We start from the raw sequence: 22869 nt of genomic DNA, 5'->3' as shown, positions 1-22869 counted from the left end.
GCAAAATAGGCTGAAGCTCAGGCAGCACATAGCTTCTTGTTTTAACTCTTTGGAGCTTGGTCTCTTTATGTACTTCTGATACATGTAACTTATACTAAGAGAAATGATGCTTCCCAGATAACTGAAGATGAGAGAAGAATTATCTGAGATGAAATCTATCCTTAAAACCCAGGGACTAAAGAGATCAGACAGAAACACAGACAGTAATGAAAATTTCACTTTATCGACAAAGAGAATACAGAGGTATAGGGGATTTCTAGTTGGCAGCAATTGTGTCCTGAATCCAGTCCACATAGTTGCAGACCTTGGTGTTCAAACCAGGATTGTCTGGCAGGGCACAACCATTGCCCCAGAAGGCAATACCTTGGAGGTCTCCATTGCAGACCACAGGGCCACCAAAGTCACCCTGGGAAAGAGGAACACAGTGCATAAGAAAGGACATGTGATATAGAGCTGCACATATTAAACTCAATACCTGTATTATGCTCCCTTGTTCCATTTATTTTAACCCCATAGCCAAGGTAGGATTCTTGATGATCTTGGCAGCATTGACAAACTGCTCATTGCCCCCAAGGACATTGATATGCTCTCCCAGTCTCACTTGGATGTGGCTGTTGGGAAGATGAGGAATGCCACACTCTGTTAGTCTATGTCTCAGACATCACAAGTTCCCCAAGGTCCTCACTCTGCAGCATCATAGGAGAAGAATAAGGAAGGTGCGTTTTCTTTTCTTTCTCAGAGAGATTCAGTGTACATATGGCAATGTGAAGTTCTGCCATGCAGATTACTCTATAGTTGATCTTATTTCAATATACCCAGTAAAAGAAACTACAGCATCATTTGAAGGTCTCTTTGAAGTTCCCACAGGGGGCAGGAATAGAAGAGCATTCATGGTGGCAAAAAGTAATGAATGCTGAAGCAGAGCAGACTTTTATATCTGTGAGGAAGTTGAACTCTGTTTATGATGTGGGGGTTGGATATCCTTGACACTTCCTGAGCAAACACACCTGTATTTTCTCCTTGCTAAATTCTTACATAACCTCTTTTTGGAGTTCTTGGCATTAGGAGACCTTCAGGTATATAGGAATATTTTATTCTCAGAGAAAATGGATGTAATCAGCTGGTTCTTGAAAGGATCAATGCTAAACGAGGGAAACTGTGGTAGTCTAACCTTTGTATACAGCGCTTCTGTGTAATAGACTAAATTTGTGTGTGTTAGGGAAGAATGACTCTATGGTATTCTTAGATAGCCCTTAATGAATGTTTGTTGCTTTGAGTAATTTTGAAGACAGCCTGGTTTTGGTGGATAGTGGGGCTCTTTGAAAAACAACCCTCCTCAAATTGTCTATCAGTTCTTCCTCAATTTTTGGTTCTGGTCATGACCAATCTTCTTAATAATAAGAAGAAATTGAAAAATTCAATGGACCAGCAATGTCACATCAATGATGTTAAGGAAGGAGATACAGAGTTCCTAATATGTGTGGTCTTTTAGAGAATCTGCTTTTCATCAGGCTCTTTGGTTTCAGATATGTGGATGGAGAGTGTGTGAAGTTTGAGTAGACAGTTTCTTACTTTGAAGTGAATTAGAGAAATACATGAATATAAGAGTAAGTAAATTTATATTGTTCACATAAATCATGACAATCCTAAGTTGTATCAGCATTTCCCTGAATGTTTCCATTAAAATTATCTACTCTGTACTCTATGTCAAAGAGTTTGTGTTGGAAGTCTTTGCTTATTTTGAAGAGTAGAGATTGAGAAATGTTCAACATGACATCTCAATAAACATGAGGTATGCTGAAAAATTGAGAGAATTATGGTTATTTGTACTATATATGCAACAGAATATAATGCTGTGCTCAGTCAGTGATAAATCTCCACATATGAGATTCTGTTTGTTCATTTGTTTTTAATTAAATTATCCCTAAGACATAGTTCTCATTTTACCATGGCACAAAACTGCCATAGAAGGTGAATACTTGATATTGTGTGTGCTTGTGTCTACTTTAAAGACATAATTGGAGTATCTTTATTATCAGGTTTTATTGTCCATTGACCTCAGATATAGCAAAAAGTATATTGAAGGTGATGTCATGTTTGAAGTCTTTGAAAAATGGTGATGGTTCTGAAGTTGTCCAGTAACATAGGAGAAACTTAGCTGAAATTGTGTCAATTGCATCTGTGGGTGAAAACTGACTGGAGGTTGGAGAAATTGGAAGTCAGAAAATTGGAAACTGCAAAAAATGCAAACATGGGCTTCATAACGTAAGTTGTTGTCTTAAGACTGGCAATGCTGGATGAGCATCTCACATGCAAACAACCACTCAGTGCTGTCAATTATGTAACTTGGTTGCCATTCATTTGGTACTACAGTCCTTCCTAAGTGGAACATCTCTCATATTGCCATTTCTCACAGGTTTTTAAAGAGTATTTACTTACTTCCATTTTTCACAAGCATGTTAGTGTGAGGTATTCAGGAAGGATTGATTTGCATTGATTAATTTTACCAGAGAAATTATCTACAACTGGCATGCTGCCCTAAGGCCATAGGTAGATATGGAAATTATTGGAGCATGTGAGACTGGATACAGGTGGCAGATAAGCAGTGTGCTGACCATCTACCCTGAGTTCTCAATGGAACAAACTACTCTTTCATTTTCCTTCTGGTATTTATCTGCATGTCACAGAAGAACAGGGATGCACTATTTTCCATTTTCCTGATATTGCACTCTTTCTTGCTACACCAGAAAAAGGGAGCTTATCCATGCATAGAAGGGGTTGTTTAAACATGAAAACAATGCACACAGTTGTTTTTGTAGTTAAGGTATCCTCCAATTTGTCATATCCTCCAATTTGTCCTTTAATCATCCATTCCTTATTTCTTCTGTCTTTCAATAATCTACATTCCCACTATGGAATTTTAGGACAAGTTCCCCTTTACTCTCACTTCTACTCTCCCGTTATTTCTTCATTTCCTACTATATCTGCTATGTCACATTTTTGTGGTTCCCAATAAAATGTTCTTATTACACCCAATATTGCCTGCCTCATAGTGAAGAAATATGTCAAGCCTTTTTATTAGAAAAAAATACATTTAGTTAAAGTCTCTGATCCCAAGTATACTCATAGGTAAACAGGTACTTGAGAATCTCCTCTTTGTGTCCCACTTGCTGTTTTTCACATTTCATGTTCACATTAGAAGTATGCACTGATCAACTGTTGGGTTTGTAAATGTATGGGATCATCTATATACACTTTTTGAACAAAGTCAAGTGAGGGAGCTGCTGACTGGTTGAGTCTTACTTCAAATTTTATCTGTGAGATATAATATGAGTCCAATATGATTTATGTAGAGGAATTTGACTCCAGCAACATGGTTGCCCTTGCAAGTGATCACATCCAAAGATATGATTTGGCCAGAATGCAGACATACCCTGGGTTACAGTATAATCTGACTGCAATACAGAGAAAACCTTAGTGTACTCCTTTAATCCTTAACAATGAAGGTAATGTTAGGTTGTAGTAGAAGGCAGCCATGTTTAAAAGTGATACCTAATTTACCAGAGAAAGGAAGAATTCAGAGAGTCATTTGAAAGAAGTCAGAGATAGGATGCTCACAGGAGACTAGCAAAGGAAGAGAGTCTACTTAAGATCAGAGAGAGCCAGGCAGTGGTGGTGCTTGCCTTTATTCCGGCACTTGGGAGGCAGAGGCAGAGGCAGAGGCAGAGGCAGAGGCAGAGGCAGAGGCAGAGGCAGAGGCAGAGGCAGAGGCAGAGGCAGAGGCAGAGGCAGAGGCAGAGGCAGAGGCAGAGGCAGAAGATGGAAAGATCTCCCATACTCATGGATTGGCAGGACCAACATTGTAAAAATGGCTATCTTGCCAAAAGAAATCTACAGATTCAATGCAATCCCCATTAAAATTCCAACTCAATTCTTCAACGAATTAGAAGGAGCAATTTGCAAATTCATCTGGAATAACAAAAAACCGAGGATAGCAAAAACTCTTCTCAAGGATAAAAGAACCTCTGGTGGAATCACCATGCCTGACCTAAAGCTTTACTACAGAGCAATTGTGATAAAAACTGCATGGTACTGGTATAGAGACAGACAAGTGGACCAATGGAATAGAATTGAAGACCCAGAAATGAACCCACACACCTATGGTCACTTGATCTTCGACAAGGGAGCCAAAACCATCCAGTGGAAGAAAGACAGCATTTTCAACAATTGGTGCTGGCACAACTGGTTGTTATCATGTAGAAGAATGCGAATCGATCCATACTTATCTCCTTGTACTAAGGTCAAATCTAAGTGGATCAAGGAACTTCACATAAAACCAGAGACACTGAAACTTATAGAGGAGAAAGTGGGGAAAAGCCTTGAAGATATGGGCACAGGGGAAAAATTCCTGAACAGAACAGCAATGGCTTGTGCTGTAAGATCGAGAATTGACAAATGGGACCTAATGAAACTCCAAAGTTTCTGCAAGGCAAAAGACACTGTCTATAAGACAAAAAGACCACCAACAGACTGGGAAAGGATCTTTACCTATCCTAAATCAGATAGGGGACTAATATCCAACATATATAAAGAACTCAAGAAGGTGGACCTCAGAAAATCAAATAACCCCCTTAAAAAATGGGGCTCAGAACTGAACAAAGAATTCTCACCTGAGGAATACCGAATGGCAGAGAAGCACCTGAAAAAATGTTCAACATCCTTAATCATCAGGGAAATGCAAATCAAAACAACCCTGAGATTCCACCTCACACCAGTGAGAATGGCTAAGATCAAAAATTCAGGTGACAGCAGATGCTGGCGAGGATGTGGAGAAAGAGGAACACTCCTCCATTGTTGGTGGGATTGCAGGCTTGTACAACCACTCTGGAAATCAGTCTGGCGGTTCCTCAGAAAATTGAACATAGTACTACCGGAGGATCCAGCAATAACTCTCCTAGGCATATATCCAGAAGATGTCCCAACCGGTAAGAAGGACACATGCTCTACTATTTTCAAAGCAGCCTTATTTACAATAGCCAGAAGCTGGAAAGAACCCAGATGCCCCTCAACAGAGGAATGGATACAGAAAATGTGGTACGTTTACACAATGGAGTACTACTCAGCTATTAAAAAGAATGAATTTATGAAATTCCTAGGCAAATGGTTGGACCTGGTGGGCAATATCCTGAGTGAGGTAACACAATCACAAAGGAACTCACACAATATATACTCACTGATAATTGAATATTAGCCCAAAAACTTAGGATACCCAAGATATAAGATACAATTTACTAAATGCATAAAACTCAAGAAGAACGAAGACCAACGTGTGGACACTGTGCCCCTTCTTTGAAATGGGAACAAATCACCCATTGAAGGAGTTACAAAGACAAAGTTTGGAGCTGTGACGAAAGGATGGACAATCTAGAGACTGCCATATCTGGGGATCCATCCCATAATCAGCTTCCAAATGCTGACACCATTGCATACATTAGCAAGATTTTGCTGAAAGGACACAGATATAGCTGTCTCTTGTGAGACTATGCCGGGGCCTAGCAAACATAGAAGTGGATGCTCAGAGTCAGTTATTGGATGGATCACAGGGCCCCCAATGGAGGAGCTAGAGAAAATACCCAAGGAGTTAAAGGGATCTGCAACCCTATAGGTGGAACAACATTATGAACTAACCAGTACCCCGGAGCTCGTGACTCTAGCTGCATATGTATCAAAAGATGGCCAAGTTGGCCATCATTGGAAAGAGAGGCCCATTGGACTTGCAAACTTTATATGCCCCAGTGCAGGGGAACACCAGGGCCAAAAAGTAGGGGTGGGTGGGTGGGAGGGTATGGGGGACTTTTGGGGTCGCATTGGAAATGTAAATGAGGAAAATACATAATTAAAAAAAAGGATACGACTTGTGGGAGAGAGCCAAAACCAGACACTATTATGATGGATATGCTTACAGCAATACCACTGCTGGGCCTATACCCAGAAGATGCTCCAACTTGTAACAAGGACACATGTTCCACTATGTTCATAGCAGCCTTAATTATAATAGCCAGAAGCTTAAAAGAACCCAAATGTCCCTCAACAGAGGAATGGATACCCAAATTGTGGTACAGTTACACAATGGAGTACTACTCAGCTATTAAAAACAATGTATTTATGAAATTCTTTGACAAATGGATGGATCTGGAGGATATCATCCTGAGTGAGGTAACCCAATTATAAAAGAACACACATGATCTGCCCTCACTGATAAGTGGATGTTAGTCCAGAAATTCTGAATACTCAAGATACAATTTGCAAAACACATGAAACTCAAGAAGGAGGAAGACCAAAATGTGGATACTTTGATCCTTCTTAGAAGGGGAAACAGGATACCAATGGAAGGAGTTACAGAGACATAGTGTGGAGCAGAGACTGAAGGAATGACCATCCAGAGATTGTCCCACCTGGGGATTCGTCCCCTAATCAAGTACCAAACCCAGACACTATGGCAGATACCAACAAGGTTTTACTGACAGGAGCCTAATATAGCTGTCTCCAGAGAGGTTCTGCCAGTACCTGGCAAATACAGAAGTGGATGCTCACAGTCATCTATTAGACAGAGCACAGGGTCCCCAATGAAGGATCTAAAGAAAGTACCCAAGGAGTTGAATCTGTTTTTCCCCCTATAGGAGGAACAATAATATGAACTAACCAGTACCCCCAGAGCTCCCTGGGACTAAACCACCAATCAAAGAAAACACTTGTGTCTCCAGCTGCATATGAGAGGAGAGATCCTTGGTCTTGTGAAGGTCCTATGCCCCAATACAGTGGAAATGTCAGGGACAGGAATGGGAGTGGATGGGTTGAGGAACAGGCCAAGGTGGGAGGGAATAAAGGATTTTTGGAGAGGAAACTAGGAAAGACCATAACCTCTGAAATGTAAATAAAGAAAATATCTGACTGAGAGAGAGAGAGAAAGAGAGAGAGAGAGAGAGAGAGAGAGAGAGAGAGAGAGAGAGAGAGAGAGAGAGGTCCAGAAATGTTCAACATCTTTAGTTATCAGGGAAATGGAAATCAAAATCAGAATGGCTAAAATAAAAAACTCCAGTGACCGCAGATTCTGGAGAGGTCGTGAAGAAAGAGGAATACCCCTTCATTGTTGGGGGATTGCAAGCTGGAATAAGCCCTGGGGAGATCAGTCTGGCAGTCCCTCAGAAAACTGGACATTGGATGTGACTTGGATGTAGCTATACTGCTTCTGGGCATATACCCAAATGATGCTCCAACAATTAACAAGGTCACATGCTCCACGATGTTCCTAGCAGCCTTATTTATGATAGGGAGAAGCTGAAAAGGACCCAGATGTCCTTCAACAGAAGAATGGATACAGAAAATATGTTACATTTACACAATGAAGTACTACTCAGCTATTAAAAACAATGACTTCTTGAAAGAAATTAGAAAATATCACTCTAAGCATGGTAACCTAGTCACAAAAACAAACATGGTTTACACTCACTGATAAGTGGATATTAGTCTGAAAGCTCAGAATACCCAAGATACACTTTACAGACCACATGAACCTCAAGAGGGAGAAAGACCAAAGTGTGGATGTTTCAGTCTTTCTTAGAAGGGGGACAAAATACTCAAGGGATGAAATACTGAGACAAAGTGTGGAGCAGAGACCAAAGGAAAGGCTATCCAGAGTCTGACCCACCTGGGGAATCATTCCATAGACAGATACCAAACCCAGACACTATTGTGGATGCCAAGAAATGCTGGCTAACAGGAGACTGATACAGCTGTTTCCGGAGAAGCTCTGCCATTGTCTGACAAATATAGAGGCAGATGCTTATAGCCAAACAATGGGATCCCCAATGGATGAGTTAGAGAAAGGATTGAAGGAGCTGAAGGGGTTTGGAACCCATAGGAAGACGAGCAATATCAATAAACCAGACCCCCCTACCCATAACTCCCAGGAACTAAACCACCAAGCAAAGAGTACACATGGAGTGACCCATGGCTCCAGCTACATATGTAGCAGAGGATGGCCATGTTAGGCATCAGTGGGAGGAGAGGCCCTTGATCCTAGAAAGATTCGATGCTCCAGTGTAGGGGAATGCCAGGATGGGGAGTCAAGAGTAGGTTGGTGGTTGGGTGAGCACCCTCATAGAAGCGGAGGGATTTCCAGAGAGGAAATGGGAAAAGAGGTAACATTTGAAATGTAAATAAAGAAAATGTCCAATTTAAAAAAAAATAGAAGGAATAGCACCTAATTCATTCTATGAAGTCACTAGTACTCTCATATAGCAGAGGAATCTCAGATGGTTGAGAAGCACCTAAAGAAATGTTCAAAGTCCTTAGTGATCAGAGAAATGCAATCAAAACAACTCTGAGACTCCACCTTATATCAATCAGAAAGGTTAAGATCAAAACCTCAGGTGACAGCACATATTCCCAAGGATGTGGAGAAAGAGGAACACTCCTCCATTGCTGGCAGGATTTCAAACGGGTAAAACCACTCTGTAAATCAATCTGGAGGTTCCTCAGAAAATTGGAAAAAGATCTACCTGAAGACCCAGTAATCCCACTCTTGGGAATATCCCTAAGAGATGTCCCTCCAGGCCACAGGGCATGTGTTCCACTATGTTCATAGCAACCTAGTCTGTGATAGGTTGGAGACAACCCAGATGTCCCACAACAGAATAAGGATACAGAAAATGTGGTTCATTTACACAATGGAATACTACTTGACTATTAAGACCAAGGACATCATGAGTTTTGAAGGCAAATGGATGGAACTAGAAAATTTCATCCTGAGTGAGATAACTCAGACCCAAAAGGACATGCATGGTACAGAGTACCCAAGATACAGTCCACAGAACTCAAAAAGAGATCAAAAAGCTGGAGGTTCCAAGTAAGGATGCCCCTATTCCAGTTGGGAGAGAGAAGAAAGCAATCACAAGGGGGAAGAGAGAGAGGAACATGGGTGGGGGAGGGGAGAGGTGTGAGAAGAGGGGAACATGATGTAGTATTGGGTAGAGGGAGAGGACTGAAGCCCCGAGGAGCAGCAGAAAGAATGGAAACAGGTAACCTCAAGAGTTGGAGGGGGGCTGCAGAATGTACCAGATACTTGGGAGGTGAGAGACTTTCAGGTCTCAAAGGGAGGGACTTTAGATGAAAGGCCCTAAAGTGGGGAGAGGTAACTTGTAGAGCCAACCTCCAGTAGAAAGATAGGGCATCATTGAGGAACAGGGTTGCCATCCCACAGTCAAATCTTGGACCCATAATTTTTCCTGTCTGAAAGAACTTCAGAGACAAAAATGGAGAGGAGCCTAAGGAAAAGGAGGTCCTGCGACAGGCCCAAAGTGGGAGCCAGCTCAAGGGGAGGCTCCAAGCCCTACAAAAGACCCAAAGAACTACTGAAAGAGTCAGATGCTGATATTTACACCTAATCAGTGAACAGAAGGTGCAGACCTCTGTGGTTGAAATCGGAAAATTCTGGAAGAAGCTGAAGAGGAGGGCAACCCTGTAGGAGGACCAGCAGTCTCAATTAACCTGGACCTCAAGATCTCTCAGACACAGGACCACTAACCAGGCAGCATGCACCACCTGATATGAGGCCCCCAACATATATACAGCATAGGACTGCTGAGTTTGAGTTCAGTCAGAGAAGATTCACCTAACCCTCAAGAGACTGGAGGCCCCAGGGAGTTTAGAGGTCTGATAGGGTATGGGGGTGGGGGTGGGGACATCCTCGTGGAGACTAGCTAAGAGGGTGGTATGGGATGGAGAACAGTCCGTGGGTGGGAGGGGGTAAAAATTTGGAGTGGAAAAAAAGATTAAATAAAATTAAAAAATGAGAGAGAGAGAGAGAGAGAGAGAGAGAGAGAGAGAGAGAGAGAGAGAGAGAATTTGTTGAGTGTCCTTTTTTGTTGTTGTATTTATCATTCCATGACTCTTCTTTTGTGTTCTCTCTCTCTCTCTCTCTCTCTCTCTCTCTCTCTCTCTCTCTCTCTCTGTCTCTCTCTCTCTCTGTGTGTGTGTTACCAGGGGCAGCCTCCCTTCCCTCCTTCTTTCTGCCCTTCTCTGTTCCTCCTTCTCTGTCCTCATCACTTTGCTCCTGTCTGTCTCTACCCAGTTTCTCCTGCCCCTTCCCCCAAATAAATCCTCTTTATTACAACAAAAAAGAAACATTCAACTGATAAGAAGAATAATTTAAAATGAAAACTTCCCTTAATGCTTAAAGGGTAAAGAGATGAGGCAGAAACAAAGGTAGTAATGAATACTTCACTTTATTGACAGTGACTACAGAGGGATTGGGAATCTCTAGTTGGCAGCAATTGTGTCCTGAATCCAATCCACATAGTTGCAGACCTTGGTGTACACACCAGGATTGTCTGCCAGGGCACAGCCATAGCCCCAAGAGACAATGCCCTGGAGCTCTCCATTGCAGACCACAGGGCCACCAGAGTCACCCTGGGAAAGAGGAACACAGTGTATTAGTAAGGGCATGTGTAATAGGGCTGCATATAGTAAGCTCAATACCTGTTTATTCTCATGTTAACATTTCTTTATCTCCACAGCCCACCTGCTATCCTAACTAATTTGTTGAAATCCAAAAAGATCCCCTTACTTCTCATTCACCACAACACCACAGCACACTTTCTGTCTCACACCACTAGGCTTTGAAGTACACTCCCAGAACAGAGGTCTGCATAAGTGGAGAGTGGCAATCACCTGGCAGGAATCCTTGCCTCCCTCTAGGAAGCCAGCACAGACCATGTTACCAGTGATCTTCCCAGGATAGGAGGCTTCACAGTCAGCCTGAGGCAGCAGTGGGGCATCCAGGCACTGGAGCAGGTCTGGTTCACTGACTGTGAGGAAAGGAAAAGAGTGAAGACTCCTTTATCCACACAACAAGCCAGCATCGAACCAGCTGGCAAGCAATGGACTGTTTCCTGAGATATGAACATTCACTTAGAAACTATGGCTTTTTGATTCCACAATATGCACTGCTGATGTCCTTCCTCAGATAATAATAGTACATTCTGCATGTGCCTGGCCAGCATTCTGGGGATCAGTTCATTTTTAGTGCAAATGTGTACTTGTACTGCACCTGCAATATATTTACAATCTAGACACCAGTGAGTTTAGCACAATTGCAGTGGAGAGAGAGAGAGAGAGAGAGAGAGAGAGAGAGAGAGAGAGAGAGAGAGAGAGAGAGAGAGAGAGAAGAGAGGAAGAGAGAGAAGGGTAGTAGGTTACATGATAGGTACTACTCACCACCAAAGCTAAGAGTGTTGCCCCAGCCAGAGATGAGACACTGAGTGCCAGCTGGCGCACAGGAGCTGGGCAGAGCCACAGTGGCCACTCTGGCATTGAGGGTCACAGGGGAAGAGAGCTTGATCAACATGATGTCGTTATTGAGGGTCTTCCTATTGAAGTTGGGGTGCTTGATGATCTTGGCAGCATTGACAAACTGCTCATTGCCCTCCAGGACTTTGATGTTGTGCTCCCCCAATCTCACTTGGATGCGGCTGTTGGGAAGAGAAGAATGCTGCAGTCTGTTACTCTCTGACTCAAGACATTACAAGTTTCTCAGGCCCCTCACTCTTTTGTATCTGTAGATTTCAAAACCTTGCAGAAGTATCACACTCTCCTTTTCTTTCCCCTGAGAGAGATGGTGTTTAGGGCTAAGGAACTAAGAGGTCATTTGAAGGTCTCTTCATCCACTGTGTCATAGATCACTACACACAGGAACTTTTAGTCCCCATTTCCTTTTGGAAGAAAGCTGTACTTTTGCATTTCCACCAGAAGGGTCAGTATGTGGTATCTGAACCTACACAATGGGAATCTGAGACTTTGTAAGAGGTTCATTCTCTTTTACTGACTATAAACCTCACAAGTCTCAATCTAGACTATCAGGTTGTTCAGTCTATTATTTAATAACATTCTTTTATAATTTTAACCCATTGTGAAGGTTGATAGCCCATGTGGGGGACAGTATTACTCATGCCCTAGTAGAGTATAAAAATAACTGGTGAAGAAAATGAATGACAAAACCTATCTTCTTTTGAAAACTCTGATACCATTTCTTGCTATAGGACTCAGATACCGGTTGTGAAAATCTTTGACAGCTTCTGCATTCATTTTTATAGTGAGAAAATATACCTGTGTTCCTTTTAAGATGAACGTCTCACATCTCACTTTTATTTATTGCTTGTTTGTTTGTTAACCGTTTAATTATTTGTTTATTTATTATTTTGATGCAAGTTCAGTTCTTATACTCTCTGGTATCAAAATTTATCACCAGTGCTCTGTACATAGTGAAATTATTTGAAATTGGAACTTTTCAAAAGCTTACAAATTGTTCACACTCTCTGAAAATTGAGTTTATCACCCGATGTATAGGATACACAGTCACTATTTGTCAACGTGTTTACATGACTTCATGTTTGGTTCTTTTTACTCTAAAATCAACTTTCCTTGCATTGATCATGTCTATGCTTGATTATTTTGGATGGCTTATGTGTTAAAAGACTTCCTATACTGTTTTTGTATTCTATTCAAACTTGTGAACAAGTTGCAGTAAGTAATCTCACTTGTCTGACTATTCCCATTCACTCTATACCCTCAGTTACAGGCTGATCTTATACTATGCCCTTAGAAACAGCAAATGTGTGTTCTGTACAGTCAGGACCCATCACATACGTTTTGTAGCAATGAGCTGCAGACACCACCCACTGGTCATTGATGAGGGAACCTCCACAGAAGTGGTAGCCAGAGTTCAGGGACACCTGGTAGGGAACAGAATTCTCTCGGCAGGTGTATCCTCCAACGATCTTATCATCATCCACAGGGAAAGCAACTTGAATAAAGACAAGAAGACCAATGAGAAGACAATTCATCAAAGTGCTGGAAAGTGGAGCCCTCAGCTTTCAGGTAGGTAGGTGTCCTTAAAGAGTAAAAAACAAAACAAAACAAAACAAAACAACAACAACAACAACAAAAAAAAACATAAAAATCTGAAGGCCAGAAGGTATCACTGCATTCCCAGTAGGTATGTGGCAGCATGTCCAACATACAGTGATCCTCACTACTGCAGGACAATAGAAAAGCACTCTGTAGTTGACTTCATTCTGAAGGACAGCACAAGGACAGTCAATGTTCTCAGCATGGAGTAATAGGGCATAGAGATGGTTTTCTAATCAACTATCTGGTTTGATCTCAAGTTCATCATTCATTGACACCCATGGCTAACAGTACTTAAAGTGGGTAGGATCGTTGAAACTATTTTAGAAAAAGTCCTGGGTATGTGGAGATTTATGTACCTACAAGCTTTTATAGGTCAAGTCTGTATATTAATGACAAATAGAGAGTAGGTCTTATACCGGAGAGAAGAATGTAATGTTATTTTATTTATTTACCTTATTTCTTTATTTTTATTTCTAGATAAAAATTCCCCAATCACAGCCTCTCCCTACTCAATTCTTCCCTGAAAAATCCCTCCCCTTTGCCATGTGTCCTTCCCCTCAGAAAAAGGGAGCTCCCCTTGGGTACCTCCCTACTGGGGCTTCTTGACCCAGAAAGACAAGGCAAATCCTCTCCCATTGACAACCAACCAGGTAATCCAGGTGTGAGGAAGGGGATACAATGACAGGGCTCAGAAACTGATCCTAGGTCCCCTTTGTTAAGGGTCCCACAGAGACCAAGCTGCACAAATGTATAGGGTTGGTCCAACTTAAGCATATTTCCTGATTGGTAACTCAGGGTCTGCAAGCCCCATGGTTCCAGGTTAGTTGATATTATAACCAAAGATTATTGGTTTTTAATTATACTGCATGTTTACTAGTCTTAACATCACTTTGATATTTTAAAACTCTGTGTGTGTGTCTATATCTATAATAGAAGTGTCCTTCCTAATATCAAGTCTTTGTCCCAGACATATAAGGTAAGAATTTTAAGATATTAATTGGCACAAGCCTTGTATGAAAGGTTATGTCAAGCAAATGAGTTTTCTGGAAGTGGTCCACCATTTTGTGTTGTTGCAAGCTATAAGCACAAGAGACTTTGTCTCAGGATGCTCCTTAGTGCTGATATGCCTTTCCTGCCATAATTTCATAGCCTTGTATTTCTTGGGCATCATCTCAGCCTATTGACCAAATTTCCTGCCATCAATTTAAAGATAAACTTTCATGAATTAATGCTGTTTAGTTTTATGAATGTCTTTATAGAATTACTGATTTGATTCAAATAATCTTAGGAAGAAAGTTTAAGAAGATGTTTTTAGCTGTTTTGCCAGAAAGACATAATAAAGCTCAAATCAAGAATAAAATATGTTCCTCTTCATAGAATAGTAAGTAAAGCTGCATTAAAAGTAGTACAATGAACTTTCATAAATTGTACTAAGAGAAATATGCTTGGAACAAATTAATAACCAAGGAAAAACATTCATTCTAAGTCATCTACCAGATGTATTTGTGTGTGTGTGTGTGTGTGTGTGTGTGTGTGTGTGTGTGTGTGTATGTGCATGACTTTCTCTTATACTTTTTTATTCTTTCTGGCTCACAAAGAGTTAATAGGCTTTGAGGCCATCTAGGGCAGCAGGAGGGCCCTTAAAGAGTAAAGAGCCTAAGTAACTAAGTTTCTTTTTAAAATCCCCTGCTGTTACACAACAGAAGAACTCCATTGCCTGAAGCCATCAGGTTTTGGCTTAAGAAAAGCAAAAGAGAGTTAAGAGCCAAAATCCAGGCTTCTGGCCCCAGAACAGTAGGAGAAAGCTCTGGTCTGGCTACTCTGTACCCCACCTCAGTCCCTGGGTATCACAGCAAGACACTTACCTTCATCTCCAGGAGGTCTGCTGGTTAATTTCATAGAACCTCAATATGCCTTCCTTTTTAGACTCTGATCATATAATAAATTACAGTGGAAGGGACAAGAAATTTAAGCTTACAGAGAAGCATGGAAGATTGGAAGCAGAGCTGCTGCTGGAGGAAGAAGGAAAATATTGGTGTATAGATAGGATGGGAAAGCAGCCTCAGTGGCAAGGTTCACAGTTTCTAGAAGGAAGAGCAAGACCTAGGTGAAAGCATGGAACTCACCAGCAGCTCCCACAAGGGCCAGGAAGAGGAGTGCACTCATTGTGGTAGAAGCTAGTGAGCCCTGGATGGAAGCCTGCCTTTATACCCCAATTCAGGGAGAAGGAGGGACTAAGGAGAGGGCCTCCACTGCTTCTATACAAGCACACCTGTGGGTTTCCCCTTCCCAGAGCCCTTACACTATCTTTCCCCTATTTGTCTACTCTGTGGGTAGGTGATAAGGACAAGGAAAGCAGGTGATTCTTGAAAGGAGCCTGGAACCATAGACTTTGTGTATGTAGCTTGACCTTAGACTGATGGAAAGAAGCTTGGTGGTAGAGAATGCCCATATTCCTAAGATATACCCTAACATCATGGGAAACTTCTTTGATTTACTTTGAGTAAGACATGATATTTATAGATGAGTAGATTTTTGAGACCTAGAGATTCATGAAAAGAAATGTCTTGTATCTGTTTCTAATGGCTATGAGTTGATGATTCTTAACTCTAGAATAATTCATCATATAGAAAGATTATATCCAAGAACCTTGGTAAGCAGTAATAAAATATGAAGCAATATGGGAGAGAGAGAAACAGACACGATTTCTATTGTGGGCTTTTCTCTGAATCTCCTTTCCAGCAGGGATCTTACTTGGAGAGTACCTCAAAGTGTGAAAACTGAAATTTCAGGAAGAGCTTCCTCAATATGTTCCAGAGATAGGCCAATATCACATTCTCCTTTCTCCTCTCTGTCATGACTTTGGCACTCATTTTTTCAAGCTTTTATAAGTCTATTTTCAGCATCTTCATGGTTATATTAATAATCTGTACTAAAGATTAAACTTCCCTTCTTTCAAAAACACACAGTTTGATATAGAAATGTACAGTCTAGGTCAGATGTGAAGAAGGACTTGAACAATGGTCAATCTGATTTCTGTCTGAGAATTACCTTCAGTAAAAAGATGACTAAATTGACAAGGTTTCATGGATCAATGTTAAAAATAGAAATTAATATTAAAAATAAACAAGGATTCTAATATTCTATTTTTTTCAGTGACAATATTATATCAAACTTAGTTAAGAGTAAACTTGTCTGTAAAAGCTCCATGGATGAATTCTAACAAAGATCAGAGTTGTAGCGCTGAAATTTCTTGAGACATAACATGCCTAGATGGAGTTTATTGAGAAATGATATGTTAGATTACATTTATTTTTATGAGCTAATGTGAGGAACCTTATTATAGAATCTACTTACATTTTTAGTTAGTCTTATTGAGGAACAAGAACAAGCAAAATCATAACTAAATTCACTAAAATATATAAGATAAACAAACATTCTAGAGATGCTTTACAAAATCAAAATTTGAATTCAGAATCTAGTGATTGGTTTTGACATGTTGCTTATGGAGAATGTTAGAGCAAATGGATCCCAGAATGCACTAGGAAAGGCACCCATGAGAGTCCTGTTAAATATTTCCTGTACCCATCTCTGGTATGTCTGGCCCAGCTACACAAAAGAATTTGGACTCATACACCTTTCCTCTGAGCCCTGAATCTCAGAAAGTAGCCCATAGGTATTGCCTAAATAGAGTACTATTCAATTTATAAAATGTTTGACAGCTTTACAAGATGTTTCAGACGACAGTCATACACTACATGGTTTATGTATGGAGCCCCACTTGTCCTTTTAAAACTGGTGTATAATAAAGAATAAAAATGGAATTATCTCTAATTAATAAGGAAGATGATATTACTGGATTCATTTTTGTCCAAGGAATGATCTAAAATTGCCATATGGTCCCAAGGATCCAAAATGATATGGAAACTCCTGTGAAGTGTGAGATTTGCCACAGATGGCATCTAAAAAGAGACTGCTAAGCAAGCAAGAGTTGCCTGTCAAGTTCAACATCCAACTCTGCTTTTCATTTTCTTCTTGGTAGAGCTTGAATAATAAATTTATATTTTACCTGGCAATGTGGCTCATAAACTTGCATTACCATGACCTCGTATCTATTTGAATCATGTCTAACACAGGTATGCATAACCAGCAGTCAGATTGCTAGGATATTATTATGGCTGGGTAGATAGTAACTAATTTTTCTGTAATATAGTTAACATTTCATGTTTTCTTTTCTTTTTCTTTTTTTCTAAAATATTTCATTGATTTGTGAGTTTTATACTATACATTCCAGTCCTACTCATCTCCCCATCCCCTCACATCTGCCCTCTATCTTTGCAATCTTCAGCACAAAACACGCACGCACGCATGCACACACCCTAAAACAAAAATCTAAACAGAGTATGTACAATATCTTTTAGTGGAAGGTATTGTGTGTCACAGCATGCCTCAAAATTACCTATCTGCCCACATATCTTTACTTGCAAATATTCAATATAATGAGTCATTTGTTTGTTTCATGGTGTCTGGATTCTGTGACACCTTCAATATTGGGTCCTCGTTGGGACTTCTACTAGTTATCCTGTTGTTTCCCTGTGTCATGGACATCCAACAGCTTTGAATGAGAAGGATTGGCCCTTTCACAAGCCTATACACAGATGATATGGATTTTGGGGTGGGACATGGGACATTTCCAATTCTTGGATCTGGGCCTGGGTGGTAGCTGATCTGGTCAGCCTGTAGCGTTTCTATTATCTGCACAACCAGGGTGAACTCTCCAACACTGCTCTGGATAGGCCACCTGAGGTTACCAGGACAGGGTCAGCTCTTCTGCTCTCATAACCTCAGCACTGGCTTACCCACACCCATGCCCACAAAGCCAGCTCCAATGTGCTGCCCTGTACCACTGTTCTTCTGAACCTCTCATATTTCCCTTTGTCCTTGCATCCTCCACCACAAAACCACACACAAACTAAGAAAACAAATAAAGAAAACAAAACAGACTAAAATATTTTGTGGTGGAAGCTGTAGTGTGCCGCAGTTTGTACCAAAACATCCCACTGTCCGTACATCTTCTTATGCATATGCCCAGTGCAATGTGTCATTGGTTCCATTTGAGGTCTCTGAATTATGTGACACCAGCAATATCTAATCCTAAGGAGAACTTCTAGTTATCTTCTTGTTGTCCTGTGTCATGGAGATCCTGATGTTTTGGATCAACAGTACCTGCCTTTCACGAGTTCTAACAGATCGCAGATGTTGCAGATTTTTGGATGGGCTGATTGTCCAGCTCATACACACTTGGGGATGGCTCACCTATGCCTTTGTCAGCAGGGCAAGCTCCAGTGTTGCCCAGGTAAGCTACAGGTTCTACTCTCCATCCACTGAGGGACAGAAACAGATCTGCTTTCATGTTCTTGGAGCTAGGAGTAAGGGCATTCAACCTCACCTACTCCACCTCACGTCAGACATAAGAGAACTAGTAGGTCCAGCTCTTATGTTCTCACGCACATCTTGCTTGTTCATCTGTGCCCCTTCTACCAGAGCCAAATCAGGGCTGCCCAGGTGATGTACCTCCCTTCTGAGTGCTGCAGTTGGCAAGGGGCAAGGTCAGCTTATCTACTCTCATAACCCAAGGCCACTCCCTGTCTTCCCCCACCTGTACTACATGACTTGGTAGCATGCAGGTTTCTGTGTCGTTATGGCCCATCTGACTAGTAAGGCAGCAGAAAGGTCTGTGGCCACCATTTCCTGCCTTCTTTGACTGGCATAGTTGTCTGCATGCATGGATATCTCTTGATTTTACTTTTAACTTATATTGCCATCAGCTAAGCTCAGGGATACTATGATGACCTCTTTCTTTGTCACCGTCTACAGTGCAACAGCCAGAACTCCCACCCCAAAAAAGTCAGTTCTATTCTATTTACTTGCTGTGAAGTGTTTATAAGAGTGCTGCTTTAGAGGAAAACGTCAAATATTTGTACTAGTATTCCAGCATTCCAGCATATACTGGCCAGGTGTCCCACATGAAAACTATCCTCAACAGCATATGGGAAATCATTTTAGTCAGAAGGATGACAAGACTTATTGTTCTCACTCTGTCCTTATCTGTAAAGAAACGTTGAAGGGCATGACACTGTAGCATTCTATAAATAAAGTTTGAATGTTTAACTATCTAATGTGTTGTGCTCATATTAATCACATGAAATCATCTTTCACCATGATATTAGCAATCGTAGGATAAGAAGACTGCTGCAGATTAGAACTATTGTTTTATATTCTAGATTGAGAGCTGTATGGTACATTTGGTGAACCAGCCATTTCCTCTTCATTTGAATGTCTATGCAATTTCCCGTACTATTTATTCTAATACACATATTACTTTGTGTACTTCTCTAAAACATTCTTCTAATTCCCGTTCAATGTTTCACACTGTCAAATCATTGTATTTAAATTTTGAAAATAGTGTTTAATTTCTTTGTGTATATTTAGTGCTGTAGAGTATAGTTTTTAAATTAATGTTGTACTTATTCTCTTATTCTGCTTTTCATAGATGATCAAGTAAGCTTTACATAATGGAAATACTTTTTTTATTAGATATTTTCTTTATATAAATTTCAAATTTCAAATGCTATCCCAAAAGTACCCTATACCCTCCCCCCACCTCTGCCCTGCTCCCTTACCCACCCACTCCCACTTCTTGGCCCTGGCGTTCCCTTGTACTGGGGCATATAAAGTTTGCAGTACCCAGGGCCCTCTCTTCCCACTGATGGCTGACCAGGGCATCTTCTGCTACATATGCAGCTAGAGACACATGCTCTGGGAGTACTGGTTAGTTCATATTCTTGTTCCACCCATAGGGTTGCAGGCCCCTTCAGCTCCTTGGCTGCTTTCTCTACCTTCTTCACTGGGGTCCCTGTGTTCAATCTTATGGATGACTGTGAGCATCCACTTCTGTATTTGCCAGGCACTGGCATAGCGTCATATGAGACAGCTATACCAGGGTCCCTTCATCAAAATCTTTTAAAGCATATACAACCACTAGTTTTTACGGGTTCACCATCACAGTCATACTCTAGTCTAGTATGCTCTGACAAGAGCATTCTGGTTGCATTATTCTTGTTCCATAATTATTTGCATAACACACACACACATCAGATAACAGATACTTTTACCCCATTTTCAAAATAAAGAATCTATATCTCTGAAAGAAAGCGACTTTTATTAGTAGCTGCTTGAGGAAAAATGTAGGGATTATACCTTTACCTTTCTACTAAAAGTAGAGTTTATTTCCTATCATATTGCTAGAGTGGAGTGTTTCTTGTGTTTCTCTAGCTTAAGAATAAACTTTCTTCTTATGCTCACAGAGAAGTGTAGTCTTCATTCCTCATTAAGAAAAACATAGTTTTTTTGCCATAGACAGTGACCACTACATTAAAACACAACCAATCAAAATGCAGAGTTGTGGAGCCCAGTCCCAGTGAATATATCTATAAAACACTCCCATATCTAAGGTCAGACAACATTTCAAAGAGGGCATGGGAAGACTGTAAGAGCAGAAGGATTAGGAAGATTACTGTGAGCTTATCTTGTCTCGTATTGTTAGAAGCTACACCCATAATGTCTCATTTGAGGCTGTCTAAGTGTAAATTAATCAGTTATTACTCAAAGGGAGCTGCCAAAATTGGTGAAAAAAATCCTCATCAGGATTCAAGTCAACACAAATAACTACGAGCAACTGAGGAAAATTGGAAGTGATAAAGGTGGTTTTCTCCAAGAAGAAAGACACCGAACACATCTCATGGTTTCCCAGTGCCAAATAGGTAGCCCTGAAAACATACATATAAAGTAACTTTATACAGGTGGAGTAGATTATATTTAGGAAAATACGTGTATATGCATATATGTGTATATACACATTACATATATGCATGTAATAATAATTTAGGAAGTGGCCATTAATTCTAAGGAAAAAGAAAAGGAGAAATTTTGTAATTACAATCTCAAAAATAATTATTAATTTCTGCAGGTGATATGATTATATATCAATCAAACATTAAAAACCCTAACAGAAATTTTAAGTATATGTTTAATCTGCATCAAATTTTAATTCTATTCTTCATAGAAGTAGATGAAATCAAACTAAAGTCCATACCTTGAATAGACAATGTAATCTTGAGCAGAATGTAAAAAGCAGGCAATATTACAGTACCTATCCAAGTTATTATACACTGTCATTGTAGCGAAAAACACCAGGGCACCAAAATAGCCATGTAGATACAGCTACCTGATCTTAACAAAAATGTTCCAAATAGACAATTTAGGAAGAATAGTTTCCTCTACAAATAGTGCGGAGAAAAGTATATATAGGTATACTTACCTGAGTAACAATACAAACAGGAAAAGAGGAAGGGGATGTAAGATTGTCTTAGAGGGTTACTTTTGTGAACAGACACCATGATCAGGGCAACTCTTATAAGGACAACATTTAATTGGGGCTGGCTTACAGGTTCAGATGTTTCAGCCATTATCATAAAGATGGGAACATGGCATCATTCAGGCACACATGGTGTGGGAGAAGCTGAAAGTTCTACATTTAAATCTAAAGACTACTAGCAGAATATTGACTTCCAGGCAGCTAGGATGAGGGTCTGAAAGCCCACACCCACAGTGCAAGGCCTACTCCAACAAGGCCATATTTTCTAATAGTGCCACTCCCTGAGCTGAGCATATCCAAACCATCACATAAGATAATAAAATAAGAATTGATAAAAGAGGTAGAAATATTGGAGAAAACTCAATCTGAAATTTTGTAAAGGAAAAAGGCATAAGTAAAATACAAAGTTCTATGAAAAGTCTCACTAACAAACTGGATCAAAAAGAGGACAGACACCTGGGCTTGAAAGAACAGTGAAGAAATTACAAAAACCCGTGGGGGACAATTTTCTATGAAAAGATATTAGGTATAAAAATAAAATCTCTATCTAAAGGCAGAGAAAACAGTTTCAAAATATGCACAACAACTTTCTCAGAGTTAGGCAAATGCTAATGTTCAGCTTCAATGTGAGGAGGGTCCTGAGAAAGGGGAACTAGGAATGGTGCTGACTCAACAATGACTCAGAGTCTGGGAGTCAGTAGTGGATGCAAGCTGTCAGTTCCATTACTCTCTCTTTGCCCGAGGATTATCATTCTTGCTTCTTCTCCTTTCTTCTTCCTTCTTCCTTTTCATTCCCTTTCCTTCTCCCTTCCCATTCTTCCTTACTCCCTTACATTCTTTTTGCCTTGCCTTTCTTCTCAACCTTTTACCTTCTCTGGCCAGAGAACATAACCCAGTCTTTTATTTACTAAACCTACATTATCAAGGCTTTGATCATTATTAATAATAGTTTAGAAACTCTTAAATATACATAAATTTTATGAATCCAAGATCATTAGTTCCAACTCCAGCTTTCTTAAAACTGAAACTAAAGGTAAATCCAAAGCACATTTCCTTATATGTTTCACACAGTCTGTTCTTCTTGGGTAGCTGGGCACAGCTCTTTTGTTTTCCTGGTTCAGCAGACAGCAGTCTTTAGTAACTGCTTTCATGAAAACACAGAAAGGTTACAAACTACTGATTTTAAAATCATTGCTTACAAAGTATTAAAAGTTATGCAAGTTAAGAAGCTAGCTCTCTCTGATATCTCTCTAGGCAATGCCATTTCTAATTCTTCAAGTTGCCAGGAAAATGAAGTCCTAGCTTTGTACATGCTTATACATCATATTTTAATGCTTTAATCTTTGTTTCATCATAGCAACTACATAGCCTCATGTACTCTCCTTCTAATACTATTTATTTCTAAATCATGTATGATCTTTTCTCCTATAAAATAATTTCATCTATCTTTTGCTTGTTTTCTA

General features: G+C 40.3%; 1 protein-coding gene and 1 further gene across 1 annotated transcript; both read right to left on the bottom strand.

The window, feature by feature from the left end:
• The window catches only part of Tcrb (T cell receptor beta chain), a 667076-nt gene that overhangs the window by 150848 nt on the left and 493359 nt on the right, over positions 1 to 22869 (bottom strand).
• Gm5771 (predicted gene 5771) lies at positions 10268 to 15168 on the bottom strand. Its single transcript, NM_001038997.2, has 5 exons — positions 15096 to 15168; positions 12706 to 12862; positions 11278 to 11531; positions 10732 to 10868; positions 10268 to 10470 (listed from the first exon to the last, which is right to left on the bottom strand). Exons 1-5 carry the CDS (start codon positions 15133 to 15135, stop codon positions 10321 to 10323), a joined length of 738 nt encoding a protein of 245 aa, NP_001034086.1. The 5' UTR covers positions 15136 to 15168; the 3' UTR covers positions 10268 to 10320.

This window comes from Mus musculus, chromosome 6 (genome assembly GCF_000001635.26).
Source record: "Mus musculus strain C57BL/6J chromosome 6, GRCm38.p6 C57BL/6J".
Lineage (NCBI taxonomy): Eukaryota > Metazoa > Chordata > Mammalia > Rodentia > Muridae > Mus > Mus musculus.
The sequence above is the reverse complement of the archived record's forward strand: the minus strand, read 5'-3'. Positions and strand labels throughout refer to the sequence as shown.

Excerpts from the sequence above, each read along its gene's own strand:
- Gm5771 (NM_001038997.2), bottom strand. The coding sequence starts at position 15,135 with ATGAGTGCACTCCTCTTCCTGGCCCTTGTGGGAGCTGCTG. Across the intron at positions 11,532-12,705 it reads GCAGCTCATTGCTACAAAAC|CCGCATCCAAGTGAGATTGG; the intron begins GTATGTGATGGG and ends TCTTCCCAACAG. Across the intron at positions 10,471-10,731 it reads GAGGCAAGGATTCCTGCCAG|GGTGACTCTGGTGGCCCTGT; the intron begins GTGATTGCCACT and ends CCTCTTTCCCAG.